This window comes from Corvus cornix, chromosome 4 (genome assembly GCF_000738735.6).
Source record: "Corvus cornix cornix isolate S_Up_H32 chromosome 4, ASM73873v5, whole genome shotgun sequence".
In the NCBI taxonomy this organism is placed as follows: domain Eukaryota; kingdom Metazoa; phylum Chordata; class Aves; order Passeriformes; family Corvidae; genus Corvus; species Corvus cornix.
Genome location: NC_046334.1, coordinates 54,901,493 through 54,924,987, shown reverse-complemented (window position 1 = coordinate 54,924,987; position 23,495 = coordinate 54,901,493). Strand labels below are relative to the sequence as shown.

Sequence of the window (23,495 nt, the reverse complement as noted above, 5' to 3'; positions counted from 1 at the left end):
TGTCCACAGCAGGGGTGTTGGAAATAGATGATCTGTAAGGTCCCTTCCAACCCAGGCCTTTCTATGAAATAACTAATGAGTTATTTCTTGTCTATTTTTTTCAAAAGAACAAACTCTCAATCATTTTAGCAGCTTGTGAATTCACTGTTCAATGGAACATTATTGAAACAGCCAAAACTCACTTGTAGCTAAAGAGAGGTGCAGTATTACTTAACATTCTGCTGGGGAAAATGTCAGACTTCTCCCATTTTAGTCTGATATTTTTGTTTGCTTCACACAGAAATTGACATCCATATAATTTTCTGTACAGAAAATTACATCCAGTTGCTGTAACCTTCATATATGTGTTTACAAGGCATCAAATGGCTATTCATCTGGAATCACACGACTAAGTTCACTTTTAATAGAAAGGAATGGAAACAGAAATGCAAGTGTAAACAGATTTTATCAAATGTTACAGATATTAGCAGTTACATAAGTACATGATGCTCAGCTTAATTCCAAAGTCCACTGGCTGACAGGTAACCCCAGACAAAACAAACACAAGTCCAGGGTTTCAGTAAGGTTTTATTTTGTCAGTAATCAAGAAAAATTATTTTTTCCCCTGTAATCCAGATTATGCACATATTAAATTCTTATAACATGCATAACTATGAGAATAATGAATAATAAATCTATACAATTACTATTTTTAGCTGAGAACTTACTTGGTCCAAATATAACCCATAATCCCAGTTCTATGGGAGTATTTAATGCATGTATCTTTCTCCCATATTTCACCAAAACTTGAGGAAAACCTCTCTTCTATAGGGAGGAGCAGGAAAACACATCCAGGTTGAAATCTGATGTAGTATGTTGGGGTTATAGTTGTATTCTCTTTCTTCTAGTTAGTAACGCATGGATGGTGGGGAACATGGAAATAATTGCAATGTATTCATACTGGTTTTACTTATATTGTTTTTAGGCTTCACTTCGGAAGTTACCGTATGTTGTGCAAAGTGTGGGGAGGGAGAGCAGCTGGCTACGGCAAACGGTGGCCAGGAGGCAAGCCTGTTCCAGGTGTAGAGCTAAGGCGAGTTTCAGGGATGTTTTTGTCTAACGTCCAGCGCTGAAAGCAGGTGTCCGAGCTCCTGACCGGTCGCTAGCCCGGAAAAGCCCTCGGAGCTGCTGCTGGCCGCCCCCGATCCCGGCGCCCCGGCGGAGCCGCGGCCCCTTTAAGGCAGGTGGCGGGGCGGGCGCGGGGCCGCGCGCACGCGCGGGGCGGTGGAGCCGGAGCCGGAGCGGCGGGAGCGCCCCGAGCCCGCCCGGCCGCGCCGCCGCCTCCTCCCGCCGCGCTGGGCCCGGCCGCCCATGGCGGAGCCGGGCGCGGAGGAGCCCGACGAGCGGCTGCTGCTCCTCGCGGAGCCGCCGCCGTCGCCGCCTCAGGCAAAGCCGCCCTGGCGGGGGCCGCAAAATGCGAGAGCCGCCCCCGGCGGGGCCGTGCGGCAGTGTGGGGAGCCGGGGCTCGAGGAGCTGAAGGACTCGGAGGACTCGGGGCCGGAGGGAGATGGAGAGGACGAGCCTCTCCTGCGGGCGTCGGGTAGCGGCCGCGGGCGGCGAGCGGACGCCGCCCGGGACAAGGAGCGCCGCGCCGCCGCAGGTACGGCCCGGGGCCGCCGCGCGCGGGGGGCGGCCGGGGGCGGCAGCGCTGGTCGGGCTGCGCTGCTCTCCTGGGGGAGGGGGCCCGCGGCTCTGGGGGAGCCGGGACTGAAGTGCGCTCGATATCCCATGTCCGATGGCACAGCATCGGTGAGGGGCAGAGGTGTGTTGACGTCTCTCGACGTATGGGCTCGCGGACTGACAATGAACGGAAGATGCTGCGAATGGATCGAAATTCGACTACTTTGTGTAGGGCTGCGCGAACTCGTTTACATCTTCATGAGCGTCTCCACTGTCCCTTCTCCCCGCTCTCTGTCTGCTGCTTTGTTGGGCCTTGCTTTGTTTGTCTCTGTCATGTTTTTTGAAACTTGTGGCTTTGCATGTTTTAAAGATTGTTCTGTGGTGGGACTGGCTGCTGCTTCCTGAACACTTGGAGAAGTGTCAAGTTTTCAGTTTGACTCGCCTATCCCGCTAAATACTTTTTTTGTGACCCCCCCCCCATCGTTTCATCTTGAAAAAAAATCAGTGTGTGTCTGTTCTTTGTTTTAATCATATGCTCACTTTGTACCATCACATGCTTTAAAAGTTTTAGATGTGGGCTCTACTGTCATATTTTTGGTTTTCATAAAAATTTATCCTTCATAATTTCAAATCTGGTCTTGAAGAGAGAAATACAGTATGAAAGTCCAGAAATGCAAGAACTTAGTTATTAATTTGAAAAGAGACATAAGTGTGCCCATTGTCTAATTCTAGATATACTGGCAAAATGATAAATTACATGATATTTATTGCTTACTTTCTTTTCTTTAGACTTTCAAGCTTTCTGATTCTGTGCAAGTTTCTGTATAAGTATCCATCTAGGATGGGTTTGCTGACAGAAATATGTGGAGTTCCATCACTTCTTTGTTTTTGCTATTGTAATTATACTGTAGGATTTCTTGCCAGAGACTGGCAAGACTGTTTCTTTTGCAACAATAGAGTACTTAAAAAAAAAAGCCAAACAAACCCCCCATAAAGTTTAACAAAATAAGTTGTGCTAATAATTCTATTTTAGTAACTACAGACAACTTTTACTTGTTTGGCCATAAAGATGGAAAAATCTCATCTTTTAAGCACCAGTCTCAAGCATAGTCCATACCTGTAATGTAAACATGCCATTAAAATGTTAGTTTTCCTGTCTTTTTCCTACAAGACTTAAGATCTTTTAAGGAGATAGTGCTTCTAGCAAAATGTTTCTAGAAACTTTTAAAAAGTTGATGCTTCAGAGTGGAGGCTAGAGCTTATGACTCTTGCACCACTGAAGCATTAGGATGGTGAATGCAGAGTACTACTTGGAATCTGCTCCAAAAGTGTGTAAGAAAATCTCAGAACTGTGATTGATTACAGCATCTCATCTTTGGTTTCCTTGTCCTTACCTTTTCTGTATGTGTAACCCTTGAAGGTGCAGGATTGTTTCACGTGTCAGGTGGAACCAACATGCACCAGATGTTACTTGTGTATGTTATTGCAACACAGAGTGTTTACATAATGGAGTTATGGTCAGAATAGGAGACTGTATAGGAGAAGGTGGAATTGGTTAAAGGGACTACTTTTAATCATGTTAATGTTTAAAAAGTATAAATCTGGCTTAGTGCTGAAGGAGTTCATACATCTTACTCTTGCAAAGTGTATTTGTTTAGCTTAGCTTATGTCATGCTAACTTGATGGAAGAGCAGGTTGTGGTGCATACATGGATGATAGTATTTGTATCTTTTTTGGCAAGTCATCATCACTCCGGTATAGCAGCTTCACAGACTTGGGCCTTGTCCCAATTAACGTGAAGAAAGTTCTCAAGCTTGGTAGTTTGACTTTGTTTGTGTGAGCCCTGTATCCTTAGTGGGAGTTTAATGAGAAGAGTAATTTTCAAGAGTAACTGCAAGAGAAACCTTGATTAGTTATAATTGTAAGTTTGAGACTGTACTGGGAATAAGTTCTGACATAACATGCTTTCTCAGTGGAAAACTTGATTAAAATAATTTTTAAAGAAGAAAATAACTCAAAAAACCCCCAAACCCTGCCCCATTCAGCAAATACTATCTTCAATTAATACGGCTTATTTTCCATATGGAGAGGGTTGATAAACTCCTTAAAACTTCTAATTTCCTTGTCAGCCTAAATGTTTTAGAACAGCCACATCACTGTTGTAACATGCTTCCTTAGCAGCACAGTAGCAATACTGAGCAAGTAATGAGTTTCAAAAATTATTTCTCTTCTTCCTTCAGCAGGCAGTGCAATGGGGTTTTTTTTGGTTTTAATTTATTTTTTTCTGAAGTTATCTTTTATGTTAGAAAAGACATGGTTGAAGAATTTCCTCAGACAGTGAGACTACTTAATGTTTCTAGATTCTAGAAAAAATGCACAGAAATTAAAAACTGACCTCTGAGTCTTCCACATAGACAGTTGCAATCCATGTGATACAAAGTTCTTCTGTAGGTTTTTTTCACCTGGACGATAATTGTGCAGAATGACTTAGCATGGATGTTGCACTTCATTTGGTAACAGTATAATGCACAATGCTGATTTTGCTTTCCCTGACAAAAAAATGTAGTAGTTGGAGCTCAGCTGTGTGATGGAATGTAGATACGTGGAGATAGTTGAGGCTTGATTGTGAAATAAGAACTACTGATTCTAAGTGATTTTTTCCATAAAAATAAGTGTATTGTGGATCTTTTGGTTTATTTCCCCAACTCACTTAAGTACTTTGTGACAAAGGAAAACCTTTGAACCTTTTCCCTCTCTCTTGTCCTACACTGAAGTCTTAAAGTGTAGTTTATCACAGCAGTATTGGCCAAATAGTTGTAACAGATTCTGATCCAATGGGCTGTAGCTGTTGATTCTTAAGAATGATCTGCTATTAGCTTTAAGGTTTCTCTTCCTTATTGCCAACTTATACTAAAATTTACCTATTTTTTATGCTTTTTGATTGTTTTTGTTTGGAGTCCATGTTACTATTTTTAAGTGGTACATGCAAGTAAGTCCTAATGTTCTAAAAAGATTCAAAAATTGTCCTGAGCTACAAAAAAAGATCATTGGGTTTTTTTTATTTGACTCTCCACAAACTGTTAAGGAGTATCTTTTCTCAATGGATTCTGTGTTGGTTGTCATTCCAGAAGGATGTATGTTAAATTTCTTCAATTGCTGAAATGTGAGCAAAGGAACTTTATCTGTAAACGTTTTAATCTAGAATAATGTAGCTGTTTCTTAAGGCAGAAGTGAGCCCTAATGCACAGGCCCATTAGAATGCACTCAGTGAACATGTGGAACAATCCCAGCCTAAAAGGAAGGTATAATAATCTACAGTATCAAAATTTGTGAAGAAATAGTTTGAAAAAATTGAAGGATCAGTAGGATTCTGGCACCTTCCTTTCTAGTTGTTTTTCTAAATGTTTGCATAGGATCATAGAGTGTGCACAAATGTCTGCACAGACCTGATCTTCCGGTTGGTATGTAAAGAAATGTTACAAGTTGCTTACAGTGTTCTAAGGCTGGAATAGTGCTGGCATGCAGCACTTCACTGCCGTGTTGGTACCACTTGGGAGTGCTACCTGTAGCGGATTATTCAGTGCATTAACAACTTTGTGTTTTAACAGATAATAAACATGTTAGCCAAGCTCTTAAATGAATGGTACAATACCATTCTAATAGGAGGTAATGGGCAGGACACAAAAATAATATGTAAAATCTTTCACACTTTTTTTTTTACACTTGTGACTTTGAACATTTTTTTTCCCCTTAGATTTGTTTCATAAATAAATATTAAAAAAAGAAATCCTTGAAAATTGTAAACACTTAGCAGTGGTAATCTCAAATTTGTTGTTGCAGATTTGGCTGATTTACTTTAAACAAGAAGTTGATTAGACATGGATAAATCAGTGAAAAAACTTGGACTGATTAAATGGACCAGATTTTTCAGCCTGCTGTTGGATGGGTGTCAGCAGGGAAGGCTGTTGGCTTATCAGTGTGTTTGCTTATGTTTAATTCATTGCACTTAAGACTGGTTGTTTTCTTGTTTTTCAGGGCATTCAGGACATACTGCAGATATGAATATATTTTTAGATGATCCAGAATTTGCAGAAATTATTCTGAGAACAGAACAAGCTATAGAGTGTGGAGTTTTTCCAGAAAGAATCTCCCAAGGATCCAGTGGGAGTTACTTTGCTAAGGATCCAAAAGGGGTGAGCATGTTACTGCAAAGTCGGACACACCATCAGCTGCAAGTTGAAAATGGAAATTCAAAAATTCTATCTATATGCAAATTAATTTAAATAAGTTATTTAATAATTTATTGTATGCCAAAATTTATTTTGGAAAAATCAATGCAAGTAATACTTAGATTTCTAATTATGTCTTGGTGCATAAGCTAAGGCAAAATAACCATTATTTCTGCTTCAGTTTTATCAAGTTTTTATTGACCTGCACCAAAGAAAGAGAGAATAAAAGGGCCTCTAACATCTGAAAACAATTCAGAAATGCCCTTGTGTGGAATCTTGTTCTCTGTATGTTTTAATTGATATTTGCACAACTGAGCTCCTAATTTCAGTATGGTTTAAGTTTCTTTAGCTAAGCCTCCTATATTTTTCTCTCTTTTCTTCTTAGATGGTCTTTTATTTAGGTCATGTCTCCTTTCTCATATATAATTGGTAGATGGGTGAGAAGAGTGGTATCATCAAACCTACCTTTTAACTTGTACTTGTCTGCTGAATCTTAGCTGGAAGATTTGGTTTCCCCTCTGGAAGATTTGGTTTTCCCTTCTGTAGTGGTAAATGGTGGTGGTGAATGGTACCTGTGATCGTGAGTGAGGTGTCCCTAAGGTTACTTTGGGACAGAGAAGTAATAGTTACATTAATATCTCTCTTGAAAAGTTACACATGGTTAGCATTATTTAGTAAGAGGAAATGATGTCTCAGACATATTTTCACATTGTTTTCTTTAAATTAGAAATACTTTGCTACTGACCTGTTTTACTAAATGAGACTCCTGACTGCTCAACTTGTGTTAATTTGTCACATCTGATTTTAATTTAAGCTCAATCAGCAGTTTTTAGGTCTTAGATAGATGTAGGTGTCCTTTAATCCTGAAGATCCCAATTGAGCTGGAAATGGAAGTTAGAACACTTTGAATACCTAGGTTTTCAGAGCACGTTCAAGGTTGTTGTGATTCCGCGCATTCCCATAACAGTAATTTTCCTTTCATTTAGGAAGTAGTACGGTTCTCGTTTAGCTTTTAGTCATATTATTGACTATATATAGTCATTAGAAAATATATTCCTGTTTTGCCAGTTAATTTTCATAGTTGTTTAGTTTGTTTTAATGGCAATTTTCTGGTGATAGTTTTTACACTTTATTGAATAAGTGATTTTTTTTTTTTAGACTAGTTAACTGACTTTGATATAAATAAATATATCAATTTATGATTTTATTTTTATGGAAAATAGCAGTACCACTTCTTCAAAATCTTCTGAAAACTGCAGTTCATATGCCTGTGTTCCAGGAACATTTGTTAGTAATGATCCTCTTCATTCTGGTGGAGAAAATAAAAAGGGTGGTCGCTCTTTGAAACCTGAATGAAAAAAATCTCTCTGTAATGGCTTTGTGGGATTCTTGCTATCACATGCAATGCTGTAAATATAAAAACGTCTTCAGAGTTCCAACTTCAGGTCACTCCCTATTTTTGCAGCTTAGATCTTTGTAGATTTTCTGGTTGTGTGCTTATATACACATATTCAAACTTCATGCTGTTTTTAAAGTAGGTTCATATCTTATTTAATATGCAATAGGAAAAAAATATAAGTAGTCAAATATGCGTTTAAATCAATAGTTTTTCAAAAATCCTGTGCATGATGTATCTAAAGAATATTCTAGAGTGTCACACTAAAAATGCTTTACAACTGATTAAGTTTTTTGAGTTTTTCTTAATGCTGTGCAATCAAGATTTTTTTATTCTTAGAAAGTTAGTAGAGAAATCATTAGGGGGAAAAAAAAAAGTCATACCATACGTGCCAATCTGTTTTGTCTGAAGCTTATCTGGATTGATTTTGCTGGGTTTTGGTCACTAGACAACACCTGATATACTCACTGAGCCCTGGGGATGGTGAGAGAGTACTTATGCATCATTTCAGTATAAACATCACCATAGTATTTTGGATGGGGCATATTATTCCTTGTTTCTTACGTGGTGATTTTCTTGTTGGTTTTACTTTTCTTTTGCTGTGTTGTTTTTATTCCTAGTTGAGTTTCTAGTAGTGACTTGCCCTCCTCCCTTATGCAGGTCACTGATTTGAATGTGTTTAGGAGAAATAAAGATTGAGAAAAGAAGACTGTTTATTTTACATGGTTCAGAAAGAAATCATTGCAAAATATGAAAGTATTTGGGATATGGGACTGTGGGAATAATGGTTCTTAGCAGACTTTAAATTTTGATTTTATTCTTTGCATTTATTCTAGAGCTTATCTATGTTTGCTGTCCATATTAAAGGTCTGATAAAACTTCATTTTGCCAATAGTGCGACTTTCATGTGTAAAATGGATTTCAGATCCTGTTTCAGTATTGTGTCATTCCACTTCAGAACACTTCTGTGACTTGCTTTCTCTTATTCCTCTTGAGTAATCTCTTTTCTATGGTGGGAAGGAGCTCATTAAAGGATGTGCTAAGCCTTTTTCCTGATCACCTTCTGAAGTGTTTGCCCAAAATGAATACCAAATTATAGATAAAATAGGCTGTTTCCATTAGGTTGCCTTATCTGCTGATTTGGTTCTATCAGAAAGATAAAATTCAAATTGCTTAATTAAAGTTAGCTTTTTTGCATTTATTGGCAAAAATTATATAGTTGCATACTGAAATGGAGTTCAGTACTTAAGCAGCACTATTGCCAAAGACTTGCATATTTCTGCATTTGTTGTTCATTGTGTAAGCAATAAATAAAAGAAATTGTTCTGCAATATGTTCCTGACAGTTTTAACTAATTGCTAGTGTTAACGGAGTCAGTCATTTTGACTGGCAAAATTAAGACTGGCCATGGTAGCTTGTTCTATAGATTGAACTTTTTGGTCTACTCTGGTCCTCAACAGGGGTGGCTCTGCAAAATTTAGTAAGGTTCTAACTTCAGCAAAACCTTGAAAACCATATCTAGATTTGACAGTGTAGCACAGTACAGTCCAGGCAAATAATAGAATGAGCTAAGCTCCTTTTTTAAATGGGCACTTATTAGGAAGTATTAGCCAGAGAGTGATTCAGAAGAGATAATTAAAGGTTTGGCATGTACTTCTAAAAGCACCACAACAGTTCCAAGAAATGTAGAGCTGCTAGCTTTGTTTTAAGCAGGTAGATACATGTGTTTCAATAGGAAAAAATTAAATAACTTTTAAACAATTCTAAACCTAACATTAGGATTTTGACTTAAGTAGTATACCGAGTATTGTGATTTAAAAATAAAAAAAAAAAAAAAAAAAAATAAAGTATTCAAAAACGTGCTGACCTTTTACATTGCATAGAATATTTATTACATTTTTGTAGGTCCAAGTTGAATTTTGTCTGTGCAGTTGTGTTCATGGTTTTGAATGCAACCTTAGAATCATGGAAAACAGCCTACCAAACCCAAGGGAGTTCTTGTCGATTTGTTTCCTGACTCTGTTCATAGGACACTAATTTTATAGTACGAATGCAAATAATGGTGGTTTGTAACTTGGTTTTCCTTGTAGTTAATGGGAATGAATCAAAATAGATGGATGAGAGAGATGATGCTACTAATGCCTGGTGTCTTGTGTATCTGTTTACAAACTGAATGACTTAAGTTCTCTACCGTTACTTTGTCTTGGACAAAGCATGATTGTCATGAGAAAATTGGTTTAAAATTCTTTAGAAGCTAAACCAGCTGGTCCGATCCTCTCCCTGATCCAGCTGAATCAGCAGCTACTGAAGAGTACTGCTAGTTTCTGACTGCCAGCAAACATGTTCATGACCGGAGTGTGAATCAGTTTTGAGTGTTGGTGCAGCAACAGGCAGTGTTTAGCTTGGTGAGATACTTTCTTTCATAAGGATTCAGTAAAGTACTAATATGTGAAAATGCTTCTTAAACAGTTGTTCTGAAGTATTTATTAGAAAGAATTTGATTTACTTGCCATTGTCCAGTGAGAAGGGATGAAGATGCAGCATTTCTACAGCATTCCACTTGAGCTATGGAAGAGTCATTATGTGAACCTTATGCACTAGGCCAAAGTTTATCACAGACAATTGAAAGGTTATATATTTTAATGTGGTAATAAGCCTGTAGTTTGAGGTTAACAAATATAGACCCTCTGTAGACGACACCTTGAGAAATTGTCTCTTTAATACTTGTGCTGTGGAGCAGGATCATTTCAACGTGATTCTTGAGGAATGTCTAACTAACCTGTTGTTAGTTGCACCCTGTTCTGGAGACTGCAGAACCTGGCCATCTGTTCCAGTCTCGAGCTGCACTTATGTTTCTAAAGGATTTCTTTTTTGCAACTTACCTGCTAGGATTTAAGCCTGTCGTTTTTTGACTCATTAACAGTAAATGTGTTGTTCCTTTTTTTCCTATAGCAGCCTATTCCATAGTCCATCGTGTCTAAGTTTTCTCTTTGCTTAAGCATTCCCTGTACTGACCATCTTTCATTATTCACATATTTTGTGCTTATTCTCATTTTTTTCAGCTTTCTCCAGTTTGTTAACAAATTTCTTGAAGCATAGTGTCCAAAATTGGACATAGGGCTCTGACTAATTTTAAGATTTACTATGTGTCTCTAATGTACATGATGGCTGATGGTCATTCTCACCTTTTGATCCATTCAAACTTAGGGTAATAAGAAAAACAGATATAAAAGTAGTGTTCTGTATGTTTGTCACTTTCCTGGAGCCATTATGTCTCTGACTGAAATAGCTGGTCAGTGAGTTGCTGGTAAGCTGAAAATTGTTTTTTAAAGCTACTTTTAAAAACTCCTTTTTTAAGAACTTAAGATAAAGTATATCTTTTTTAAAACGCAGTCCTTTTGAATTTTTGGCAAAATATTTTGAAAAAGTAAGTGTTGGCTTGGATTTTCTCTTATGAAGAGCTTATTTTGAGTTTATACTAATCCTAAAGAAGCACTTCATGATAAATTTATTTGGAATTCAATTTTACTAGTTTTATTATTTCATCATCTAAAAAGAGCAACTGTAAAATGCACCGGATAGGATTTAACCAGTATTTTCAAATAACTAATTTTCAGACTAATTTTACTATTTTGCAACTCAAAGTGCTCATATTTTAATTTTTTATTATTTATCTTAGAAAATTATTGGAGTGTTCAAACCAAAATCCGAAGAGCCTTATGGACATCTAAATCCAAAATGGACCAAATATTTTCATAAAGTTTGTTGCCCTTGCTGCTTTGGCAGAGGCTGCCTCGTTCCAAATCAGGGATATCTCTCTGAAGCTGGTGCCTATCTTGTGGATGAGAATCTGGGGCTTGGAGTTGTACCTAAAACTAAGGTAAAAGTCTAAACATATAAATTACTGAATTAAAAAAAAAGCCAATGTATTTGTCAGTCTCTGAACTGTGGTTGTGTAGATATCCTTGTATATCATGCGTTATTTATATGTAATTTATAAACTATTGCAAGTACAAAGGTAGAGTGGTTTGGTGTAGAAAAAGTGACTGTGACTTTTGATTTAATGGATAAGTTTGAGATCTGAATCGAATCTCCTCTTTGGAAGCACTTTCTAGCATTTTCTGATACCTTTTGTGCCTCATGTTTTGATGAGATGCAAATTGCAAAAATCAGCATATACAATTCCCATTTTTGTTTGGGATATGTAAAATAGAGAATATTCACCTTTTCATGTAAAATTTATCTGTTGAAAATTCCTGATGCATGCTTCTTGATTAATTTTTAAAATTTTTTTGTATAACTGAGCATAAAATTTACTGTAAATTTACAATTGAAATAATGAGGAATTCTGAGCTGTGTTTAACTTTCATATTTTAAGGTTGTCTGGCTTGTCAGTGAGACCTTTAATTACAGTGCAATAGATCGTGCAAAGTCAAGAGGAAAAAAATATGCTTTAGAGAAAGTGCCAAAAGTTGCTAAAAAATTTAATCGAATTGGACTACCTCCTAAGGTAAGATGAAAAATAAGTAATTTGTGCACTTCCTGATTCTTACATAAAACTTTTTTTTTAAAAAGGGGTATTTTTAAGTAACTTCAGCAGTAGAAGAAAAAACTTGTTGAAAACGATCTAAAATTTGATACATATGACTGTTTCCATGCAACATGTATCCACTCTTACATCATTCTTTCATTTGAACTGTTTTAATCATCTTGTCACTTTTTGTTTCAGTTTACAATCCAGTTTTCTGTTGGAATAGTAACATATTAATTGTTGTATATCTCACTTTTGCTCTACTTATAGATTACTTAATACCCTTCCTTTAAGTGTCATGTTTTGATACTGTCAGTCTGTTTTTTCCCTGCAATTTATCTAATTTTTAAAATTTTTTGTGATTTTTTTTTTTTGCCGTCTATTGTTTTATTCTTTTGGGTACCCTGCTGTTGTGTTCTTCCTACATCCCTTTTGTCTTATGTGCAGACTACACTGACTAAAAACCTCACATCTTTATTCCCTAATGAGCCTTATTGTACTCCCAAAATATCACTACACTGTTCTAATCCTAAGCTTTTAAAACACAGGTTGTGTACAGCTTGGGTAATCCACTTGAGTCAGTTCCCAGCAGTTTAGATCCATGTGACATGGGTTGTGCAAGCTCGTATGAGCACGGTGGATGAGACAGATGATGCTACTAATGCCTGGTGTCTTGAGTATCTGTTTACAAACTGAATTAATTAAGTTTTCTATAGTTACTTTGTCTTGGACAATCTTGGACAAAGCATGATTGTCGTGAAAAAAAAAAACATGCTGTGTGTTTATCTGTCTGCATTTTACTTCTCAAGTAGAAGTTCTTGAATTTCAATCTTGAGTACCTTTCACATACATATGGAGCCTATGCCAACTCTCATGTTCTCCCTTGGACTCTTTTGGGAAATGTATTTCAGTAATTTTTATGCAGAAAGCATCTGTCTTGAAGAAAATGGTTAATGCTGCTGTTCTTTTCAGTGAAGGTTTAAGACTTTTCAGAGAGGAAGATTTTTCTCTTGTAATTTTCAGTGAGTGTTCTCTGAACTATTGAAACAAGCATTTCCAATGAAAAAGAGAACAGGTGTTACTTCTTTCACTTGGTTTCATATATTTCTTGTAATACTAACTTAATTTACACTGAGCTGTCTGGCTATATTTTATTGCTGGTAAGCTCAGTGAGTATTTAAAGAAATATTTTAAAAAACCACCACCAGAGCCCCCAGAAACCCAGCCTCACATGGTTTGATTCTTACCTTTTTAAGAATATAGGAATAAAAGAGAAACCACTTAATTTTTTTTTTTATGTCGTATTTCCTGTGCTCTGAACTTTGAAAGTATATAATTAGTTTTTCTGTGAATGTTGAGATTACTTATGTGACCCACCCATGTGCATTTTCCAAATGCAGTTTCTTAACTATTTCAGGTTGGTTCCTTCCAGCTGTTTGTTGAAGGGTATAAGGAAGCTGACTACTGGCTCAGGAAGTTTGAAACTGATCCTTTACCTGAGAACACAAGGAAAGAATTTCAGTCACAGTTTGAAAGATTGGTTATTTTGGATTATGTCATCAGAAATACAGGTATTTGTTAGTATCTCTTGGTATCTATCTATTTTCCTGAGGTAGAAAGCAATGCTGGCTGAAAGCTGGTGCTTAAGGCTTTTAATGTGTATCAGATGCTTTTCTCACAATTGAAGGCCATGAAGATGCATTTGAAATTTTAAAAAATTTACTTTGGATTAATACACTAAATATCGTAGTACAAAAACAATCCAAACAACTCTTTTTTGATTGTTACTCACTATTTTAAGCAATTGCAGAAGTAAGAACAAATGCTTTCATTGTGCTTCAATTCTGTGTGTGGGCTATTAACTGTTTCCCCCGATCAAGATAAAGAATGGTGGGGTTTCAGGACCCATAAGAAAAGCAATGACTACAATTCCTTTTATGCTAAACTGGAGCTGATAATAGCACAGTTTCATGCCAACTCACAATAGTTCATACTAATTGTGTAGGCACTGAGGTACCACTGCAATGTGTACCTGTCCGTTCTGCTGCACTCTTGTTTCTATCACTCCAAAGCTGGGATTCTTCTGTTATCTATGTAGGTGAATTACATCTTGAGGAATCCAAAGGCAGTTTTATCTTTAAAATATTTGCTTTGCTGCTTTGGCAGAGGTGGGCATCTTAGCTTTTCTTCAGACACACCAGGTCTAGCTCATTTTCCTTTTCTCAAATTCTCTCATTTTAGAAGCAAATTAGAAGAAATTTTCGTAAGAACATAATACTTGCTAGCTATTGCAATGGTCTGTCAGCTTTATCAAATAAACCTCAGTGTTTCCAAACAGTTAGTGTTTTTTGACATTCTTAAAATTGAGGCAAATACTCAAAATGCAAAACCTCATTACATGGATGATTTTATGTTAATCTGATATATCTAATCATAGTAGAACATGAAAATCTGAGGGTGATTAAACTTAAGGGAGCACCTTAAAATGACAGAAGGTCCTACGAATACATGCAGTCATCCTCTGTCTGAAAGACCTTTTCAGAGTGTTCAATCTCTCAATTTTGTCTGAACCTTTTCAGTTTCTTTCCCTTCTGTTCAGTTTTGCTCCCTCTTCATCTTTGTAGAGTCTGTTTTCTCCATGTAGTCAAAGGTCACATTATCTATAATTTTAGAGGCCTTCTCCATTTCCCCATCAGCATTAAAACAAGCTTAAAAATTAAGTCATTGTGGTCTGATAGTATTTTCCTCAGGAAAAGTGCACACCACAACCAATCTTTCTGCATAAAATGTATGAAAATAGTTTCTTTTGGCTTTGTTCATATTTTGCTGCATATTCAGCCAGTTGGGGTACCTAAAGAAGTAATACATACCTAAGAACCTGGTAAATACCTGGTAAATTTGTGGTCTTTCCACTGAATCAGTTGCCTATACATTTCAGTAAAACTAAACCACGTGTGATGGGAAAAACCCTTTCTGAACAGTTTTGCCTAATTCCATGTATAAAGTGTCAGTTTACAATATTGTTGTATGTCACTCTAGATGATGATTTCTTTATAAATGACTTGTTGTGGCATGCATTTTCCTGTTTACAGACAGAGGTAATGACAACTGGTTAGTCAGGTACGAAAAACAAGATGATGGACTTGATCTGTCAGATAAGGTAAGAGAATTGTACTCTGAAACTTACATTCTTTAATTGTTTAGTTTTGTAGCTTGGTCTTGTTGGAGATTAAGGGCATGTCCTTAATCCTTGTGCATGGTCTCAAGAAATATGATAACCACAAAATATTGTAGGCAAAATGAGTGGAAAAGCTATTTTGATTAGACTAGGTAGAACAGTGCTAGAAATTATTGTTCTGTATTTTTGCTCTACAATGTCCACTGTTGCTCAGGTACATTTCTTCATCCCTTTGTGCTCTGCTTATCTTGTATTTGGGGAAGGGCTTCTCTTTAATAATGGTAGAGTAAGAAATTATATGTGGTGGAGTTTATTTGGATGCTGCTTTATATTGTTTAAGTTGAATTTAACCAGTGAAGCTACACTACAAAGTATATTATTTAGTATTTTTAATGTGTTTCACTGTTTGTGTAAACACATTAATATCACTTACTTTTTAAATATTCCTTCTGTAGGATAGCCAATGGACTATAACTAAAGAATCTATTAAAATTGCTGCAATTGACAATGGTTTAGCATTTCCTTTTAAGCATCCTGATGAGTGGAGGGCATGTAAGTACTGCATTCTTCAATCATCTTCCTTTTGGGACAGTAACTTCCAAAGAAGTAATTTTTGTTTGTGTTGTTGCAGCAAGAAACTAAGAAATCATCACTGTAGCTATATATTGAATTTTTAAATAATGTACTCTTCTTCAGAAAGTTAGTGACAAACGCCATTTTTTGCAATGGCATATGTGATTTGATTCTTGTTCATATTTTTTACTTTTGAACAATATATGGACACTTGTAAACATAGTACTGTATGTAAAGTGATTAATGGTGGTATTGAAAGAATTTAGGAAAATGTTTCTTGCACATGTTTTCTTGAAAAATGTGGTGGAAAATAACTCAGTTGTGAGGATATACAAGTTGTCCCTCTATCAGCCAAATTTCTATTTCAAAAGGAAGGGTACTGTTGTAGGTGGACAAGTAGTCAGGTTGTTTTTTCTTGTTCTCAGCTTTAGCTTACTTTGTAGAAGTTAATATTTAGTTAGTCAATTTTCCATCTGCTTGAAAATACTGTTAGTGTTAAAGTGAGATTATTTTTGACCACATCTGACTACTTATCATTAGGAGGGAAGTGCCCAACAGGGTTTGCAATGACTTTTGTGGGCTATTATCCAATCGGGTAATTATGGCAGTTAAGTGTGGCTAGTTATGCTGTCAAAAGGCTAGTTAAGTGCTCCACCCAGAGCTCTGTGTAGTCTCTATCTTGATATTAAATAGATACTGTCCTACGTATCTCTTGGCTACAGTCACCTCTGTAGCTGTTCTAAAGACACAGCAATTATTGCTTATTTTATATCATCTTTCACATCGGCATCAAAAGGAATAAACTTGCGTGATCCTTTAGAATTCTTTTGCAGATGGACAGGTGTGTGATAGTTCTGTAAAAGTAAACTTGTAGCAAAATGTTTGTGCATTGCAGTCCCTTACCACCTAGAGCATGGTTTTGATGACTAGAGCTGGTTGGTTGGTCATCAAGGGTAACCTCAAAGCCAGAGAGCAGCATTTGCAAAAGGCAGGAAGTTGGTCCAGCACAGATGAAAAGGGATTTCCTGACTGAACTGGGATGCAAAATTTAAGTACCTTGGGGAAAAAAAAAGAATAAAGATGTAGAGACTTTGCTGAAAAAATAGAGAATTTTTCCAAAAGTGCAAGAATGGAGTTTGGAATGTCAAAGCTCAGCTGGAGTAAAGCTAACAGAGGACATAAAGAGCAACAAGAAAGGGTTGGGTAAATCAGAAGTGAGAGTGGGACTGAACAAAAGTGCAGCAAAGACATAAAGGCAAAAGCCATAAGAAAGAACAAGTTACTCAATGCTGACTTTGCCTCAGTTTTCACTCTTGTAAGGTTTGCTCTGAGGCTCTTGGATCTCAAAGCTCCTAAGTAGAGCCTCTGGGAATGAATCCCCAAAGCAGAAGAAAGGGAACACTTAAGGAAAATGGTCATACAGAAGTTCATAGGAGTAGATGGGATGCATTGGAAACAGTGGGAGCTGGCTGATGCTGTTGTTATGCAGTTTTATCATCCCTCTTGAAAGACTATAAGTAATGGTGAGAGGTTGCTTCAGTCTCCATGAAGACTGTGGAATGAATCCTCCTGGAAGCTGTATTCAGGCACATGAAGAGCAAGAAGGTGATGGGGAAGCCAGCATGGATTTACCAAGAACAAACTGTGCTTGATTAACTAGGTGGCTTTTAATGATGACTGGTTCAGTGGCTGAGGGAAGATCAATGAATACTGATTTTTTTTTTCTTGACCTTGAGGAGGACTTCTACTTGCTCTGTCATAGTATTCGTGTAGGGAAATGTGAGATACCAACTGAAAGGACTGTGAGATATGTGGAAAACTGCCTGGACTGTCAGACTCAGGGGGCTGTGGGCAGTGTGAGGAAGTTTAGGGGGTGGCCCACTCCTAGTGGCCTTTCTCAGCTCCTGCAATAGTTTGGTGTCTTGTTTAACATCTGGTAATATTAATTACTTTTGTAATATAATTTGAAAAAAGCTGTCTAATAGCAATTACGTGAAAAGTTATGAATGCTTTTCTCTCAACATTCTTAGAAGAAGGCATTTTAAAAAAATTAAAAATTATATTAAAAATAGTAGCTTTTTTTGTTAATTCTTCCATATGAGTCAAATACCTGAAAGATTTCTATTTGACTGCAGCTATTATTTTACTCCAAAAGAAACTGCTGTACTAAACTACTGTTGCTTATGATGTTTAATTAATATACCTTTTTTACTTACTTCTTTAACTAAATATTTATTACTTAATATATTCTCACTGTTTGAAAAAATGGCTTAGCAGTTGTAAAACTGCTCTGGTAACTGTAGCTAAAAGGGATGTGTGGGGTAACAATGTTGGGAAGAAGTGGTATTACTGAGAACTTGCAGTAGGTAGTAGAGCATGCGACTCAGAATTTCATTTTTGCTTGTTTATCATTAAGTGCACTGTTTTTCTGCATTAGATCCCTTTCACTGGGCTTGGCTTCCTCAAGCGAAAGTTCCTTTCTCTCAGGAGACCAGAGACCTAGTTCTTCCTCGCCTTTCTGATATGAACTTCGTGCAGGACCTTTGTGAAGACCTTTATGAACTATTTAAGGTGAATCAAGTGCTTCGTTGAATTAACTATTACTGAATTAGCTGATACTTGTAATGAGACAGTTACATTCATAAAAAGAATAACCATCTAACTTCTGAATGCCAAGATACTATGCTATTTTACCTTTAACCTTGGCGTGGTAGAAAAGGTTTATGTAATTATAAGCAAACTGTCACCAATCTGGTTAATTGATAGTAATTATTTCAATTGAAAACATAAATTACCTATTAGATATCTAAGTTTCACATAATTAAAGCTAGTTTACTCTTACAGCACAAATCTGTGTAAAAACTGCATTTAACATACCCACGTGGTGTGTAGAGACTTAAACTGTAGCAGCCTGAGGAAATAATGTATTTAATGTAACTTAAAGTACCTCCATACCTTTCATATACTTAATTTTATGCATATATTGTGCTAAGCTGATGCCAAAATCTTGATCATATTGAAAGTCAGACTCACTTGAAAGATACAGAAACTGTGCTACAGTGTTGACATGTAAAGAGTATCCTTCTCTAAAACATTTTGCAAACATTTGTGTCAGATGTTCAAGAGAAAAAAATCCAATTAAAGATTGAAAGAATTGGAAATTTTAGACTTGTAATGAAAATGCAGCTGTAATGTCAAAACTAGATCCTGAAACACATTTTTGCTGTATTTGCGTCGTCGACTCATTTGTATTCAAAATCCCTCTGGGTTTGTTAGTTAAGTATTATTAAATCTGAAGGAGGAAGCATTTTTCTGCTGGAGTCATCATAAGAGAAAGAGCAATGTGCTGATATTAAGCCTGGTATCTACCAGCTGTTGGTATTTACCAATGCCCAAAAGTGGTATCCACTGATGTATTTTATTTTATGATGTGGAACAGTCTTCATTTTCACATATGTAAACTTGATGCAGTAAATAGACCTTTTTGTGATTCATACTAGGATTCTATTTGAATCTTTCAAAAATTATAATTGTGTGGGTAAATATGAATATGCATATTGTGATATTGATGAATTTACAACCAAAATATATAGCTAAAAATAAATGGATTATTTACTATAGACTGTTTGTTTTTCTTAATAAAGACTGACAAAGGATTTGACAAGGCTACTTTTGAAAACCAGATGTCTGTTATGAGGGGGCAGGTAAGACTGTTTTTTTATGGTTTTATCTATGTATTTAATTTGTCATCACTCCTCAGCTGCTTTCTTTAGAGCTACAAAAACTGACTCCTATTACACTGAGTGATATTTGAAGGTATTTTCATCTGAGAAGACTAAATTTCTTTCTAGAGTTTGTTCTTACTTGTGTATAGATGAAACAGCAAAAAGTGTATGCTGATTTATGTTTTATTGTTTTTGGGGGGGATTCTAAAATCTTAGAAGGTATTTGAAAAATAAAAGTCGAGTCAGAAATTTGGATGGAAAATTTGATGTCTGATTTCACTATGCTATTAAAATAAATATGACTTTATTTTAGAGGGTTTACTTGATTATTGAAAGCAATATTAGGTAATAAAATTTCTTCATCCTATCAAATGTCAAAACCATACTTCAAAACAGTCCAGCCATTTTCAGGTTAGAAGTTTGATCATAGTTAAGTGTTGGGCTTGTTTTGTTTTGTTTTGGGTTTTTTTCTGGTTTTTTGTTGTTTTTTTTTTTTTTTTTTTAAGCACTAAAACAGGAGAGGATTTCTCCATCTTCTTCCTGTTTTACAATTTAAGGCTAGTGGGAAATACTAGAGAAAAAGCTTTAGCTAAGAACAAATTTAGTACACTGTAGGCATAAAATAGTGATTTCTGCAAGTGTAAGACAATTGGACTAGACAAATTAATAGTCCCATTTGCTCTGAATTTATTGAAACTTAGTCCTTGTGTTCATAGATTCAACGTGGATTGTTTTAAACCAGACATTCCTAGAGCGTCTTAATTCGATGTTTTCTCTGTAGAATTTCCTACATCAAGATGTACCTTGCACAAGACTGCAGCTCTCCTTAGTCAAACATAATCCCAGTTAACATCTTTTGTGTGGTAGCTAAAAGACATCAAACCTTACTTACTAAATTGAATTATAGGAGTTTCTGAAGTAACTCTTCTGAGAAGTTTGTGTAGTCACTGCAAGGTTGGTTCTTGAAGTACTCAGGCATCCTAAACTCTATTACTCTATTAAGTAGCTTTTTTTTCTGATGAGACAATTGGCTACAAGGAATCTGTTATTTAACAAAACGCTTGAGGAAAAACATGATTGATGTAATTGAGAGTGATGTAGCTGAGGTTGTCAAAATTAATTTTCCACTATAAAGGCTGCATCTGGACCCTTTCTTCACACCCTGTTCCTCAGGTGGATTTTAGCAGAGATTTGTTTTCGTTTGGGTTTTTTTTTTTTTACTTCTCTCTAGCTACATAAGAGTGTGTTTCACCGTGGGAAATGTCAGGTTTTCATGAACGGAAGAAATGCAATTAATAAGTAATCCTTGGGTGAGATTGGAAATACCTTGGCAAACAATGCCTTTTGGCACTGATTTTAAACTTTTAAACTTTTTGGTGTTAAAGCAAAGTATGTTACGAGGGCATTGTAGAAGACTTGGCTATCTAGATCACATGCTAAGGTATTCATTCAGTTGGGATGAATTTGCAGTATAGCCAAAGCATCTAAATACATCATTAAAAATGAGAATTTAAGAATTAGAAAATGAAGAATCTAGTTGATAAAAAACTGCAGAGAAACATATCTTGCATGGAAGGGTCAAGGTCTTTAAGATACTGAACATTGTTAGAAGTCTATTTTTGTGAAGTGTAGGAAAAAAAACTTTGGGAAGGGTTTCAAACCCAAAGGAGACAGTTCTCTCAAGAATGTAGAGTCCAAGAAATGGGTAACACATCTACAAAGGATTGCCTTAGAACTTAGAGAATGCAAACGTCAAGTAGAGTTGCTGGCAGAACCAAATTGCAGTAAATAATGCAAAAGACTTTGTCAGGGTTTTTTGGCCATGAAAGAGCAGAATAAGCAGAGGATCAGTAAGGCTCACCAGGAAGAAAGGGGCATTGTGTGGGGGTAAAAAGGCTTGATATTAAGGATAGTGCAAATGTGTCACTAGAGCTAAATTGAATACTTGCCTCAGTTTTCAGCAGGGTAACACTGAACATGAAGTAAGTTATGAGGGCAGTCCATGAGCACTGAAGTTTTGGAAGGAAGATAACAGACTCCTGGGAGCTGAGGGCTGAATGTGGGTCTTAGCACTGGGTTTGGTATGAGGTAATTACATGGCTTCATATCTTCTGATATGAAAATAATTTGTAGCTAACTGCTGGTATATCCTATGTTAAATCATGTTGATGGCTTTCTTGTAGGTATTTTTTTCACTAAAGGTGCAATGCTTTCAAGAGATTTGTGAAATTAAAAATGCTCATAGATTTTTATCTCTTACAATTTTCTGAAAATTGGAAGAGGACTGCATGAAATAGGAAAAGAATGGAAGGGTAGACAGCAGTAGGATGTATTCATGTTACAGAATAAATAAAATATTTTTACTTGCAATAGCATATCTTTTGAAATTAATTTATTCAGCAGCGTAGTCCTCTACAGAATTGATTTAAGAGTAGCAACTAAAATGATAAGCCTGTTAGCCACAGTTTTATTTGTGCACCCTAACCTCACCTGCTTTTACTCTTTTTAGATACTAAACCTTACTCAGGCATTAAAGGATGAAAAGAGTCCCATTCAGCTTGTTCAGATGCCACGTGTGATTGTAGAACGAAGTAGCACTGGAAGTCAGGGCCGAATTGTTCATCTGAGTAATGCATTCACACAGACCTTTCATAGCAGGAAGCCTTTCTTTTCCTCCTGGTAGCAACAAAAATACATGGGAAGAGTAAGTTTCTCTTAACTTTAGAAAGCTACTTTTGTGTAAAGGCTCTGCAATAATGTACTTCTGCTGTATACCAAGAGCTCTGACTGCCAACACCTCAGAACTTAAATTCTAAAGACTTAAGAAATGTATTTTGAATGTAATAAAAGTTTACAATTTTTGTGTCAAAATTGTGAATTCTTATGTCAGGGAATGAAAAGAATTTGTCCATACTGTATTTTTATAGGCTAAATTAATGTATTCTGAATAATATTTGGAATGAGGGAAGATAAACCGTTTGCATATGCTGAGAAACTAATTTTGAATACAATAGGAATTTTTTAAAAATATTAATGTGAGAATGCATACACTATGAATTTCTTTTTATATGGCTTTTAAAAGAAGTTCAGAATGCTATCTTTGATTGTGAAAATGCTTTTCCTTGGATTTTCTTCCTGATATTTTAAACTGGTTATAGATTTTTGTAGACTAGTTACTTGAAAAGTCATGCACTTGAAATAAATCAATCTGTCCTTGACAAGCAAGTCAAAGAAAGGGAGAAGGGGGGAAAAATGCTCCAAGTAGGCCTTTTTGCACGTGGGGACCAAAAAAATAGTTGAATTACAGCAAAATTCAACCCAAGTAAATACACACAGTTTCTACTGTGACAAACCACACTGAGTGTATGTTTCAGAGGTTGAAATTTCACTGTAGTGTTTAGCATTTGTATATTTAAGCACATATATGGAAATCTGTGATATTTCTTTAGAGATGCATCACTATGAAGGAATTGCACCATGTTGTTACAGGTTTGTTTTGCCATACATGTAAAAATGTGTTCATCAGTTGTCACCAGTGTGGTTCTGCTAATGACAGAAGCTCTAATGTGTTCATCACAAAGCCAGTCTGCCTTCTAAATTTCTAGCTAAACACAGTTTGTTTGGGTTTTTTTGACTGGGGAAAAAAAAAAAAAAAGAAAAAACCCCTGGATTATCTACAGCAAAGAGAATTACTTTTGTGCCCTGAATAATGTTGTGCTCGCCTGCCAGTTGCCATTTACATTTATGTTTAAGTTACCTGGTTTAAGACTTGATGGTCATGTTTCTAAGTCTGCAGCTTATGTAATGTGGTAAATATTTTTATTTTAGTAATTTTTTTGACATTTAAGACTGGGAAGGGGAGAAAGATTGCTACTTTTATGAAACCTTCAGTATTTCAGACATTGCTGTATTTTGTAATTCTAAGCAATATTGTTGAACTGAGAAATAATAAAATGCTTGTATTTTATATAATTCTGAGTGGATGTAAATATTAATGTAGCATGTCAGCAACTTCAACAACCTGAAACGTTAAGCCTTAAATGTAAAACACGGTACAGTGCAGTTCGAAAGGAGATGGAAATGCCTTTATAGCCTTGCCATGATGGTTTCTACCGGGCAGTTTCTTACCCAAGGGCCGGTGCTGTTGATGGGCGGGGTCCGCGTGCTGCCGCCTGTGCCAGTGGCACTGCCCGCGGCTCCGGGC

At 36.4% G+C, this 23,495-nt stretch overlaps 1 protein-coding gene across 2 annotated transcripts; it reads left to right on the top strand.

Moving 5' to 3' along the window:
- Positions 1 to 1,321: 1,321 nt before the first annotated feature.
- On the top strand, positions 1,322 to 23,263 carry PI4K2B (phosphatidylinositol 4-kinase type 2 beta). Of its 2 annotated transcripts, none has more exons than XM_039551121.1 (10): positions 1,322 to 1,639; positions 5,695 to 5,852; positions 10,964 to 11,164; positions 11,663 to 11,794; positions 13,233 to 13,386; positions 14,908 to 14,975; positions 15,449 to 15,545; positions 18,004 to 18,137; positions 19,211 to 19,270; positions 21,801 to 23,263. In XM_039551121.1, the coding sequence occupies exons 1-10, from the start codon at positions 1,351 to 1,353 to the stop codon at positions 21,972 to 21,974; spliced, it is 1,467 nt and encodes a 488-aa protein (XP_039407055.1). In that variant the 5' UTR covers positions 1,322 to 1,350; the 3' UTR covers positions 21,975 to 23,263. The 2 variants fall into 2 exon arrangements, with proteins under 2 accessions (XP_039407055.1, XP_039407056.1); XM_039551122.1 differs by lacking the exon at positions 21,801 to 23,263 and adding an exon at positions 21,246 to 21,788.
- Positions 23,264 to 23,495: the final 232 nt, after the last annotated feature.

Coding starts and splice junctions, on each gene's coding strand:
- PI4K2B (XM_039551121.1), top strand. CDS start 1,351: ATGGCGGAGCCGGGCGCGGAGGAGCCCGACGAGCGGCTGCTGCTCCTC. Junction 11,165..11,662: donor GAGTTGTACCTAAAACTAAG/GTAAAAGTCTAA, acceptor TCATATTTTAAG/GTTGTCTGGCTTGTCAGTGA. Junction 15,546..18,003: donor TCCTGATGAGTGGAGGGCAT/GTAAGTACTGCA, acceptor TTTCTGCATTAG/ATCCCTTTCACTGGGCTTGG.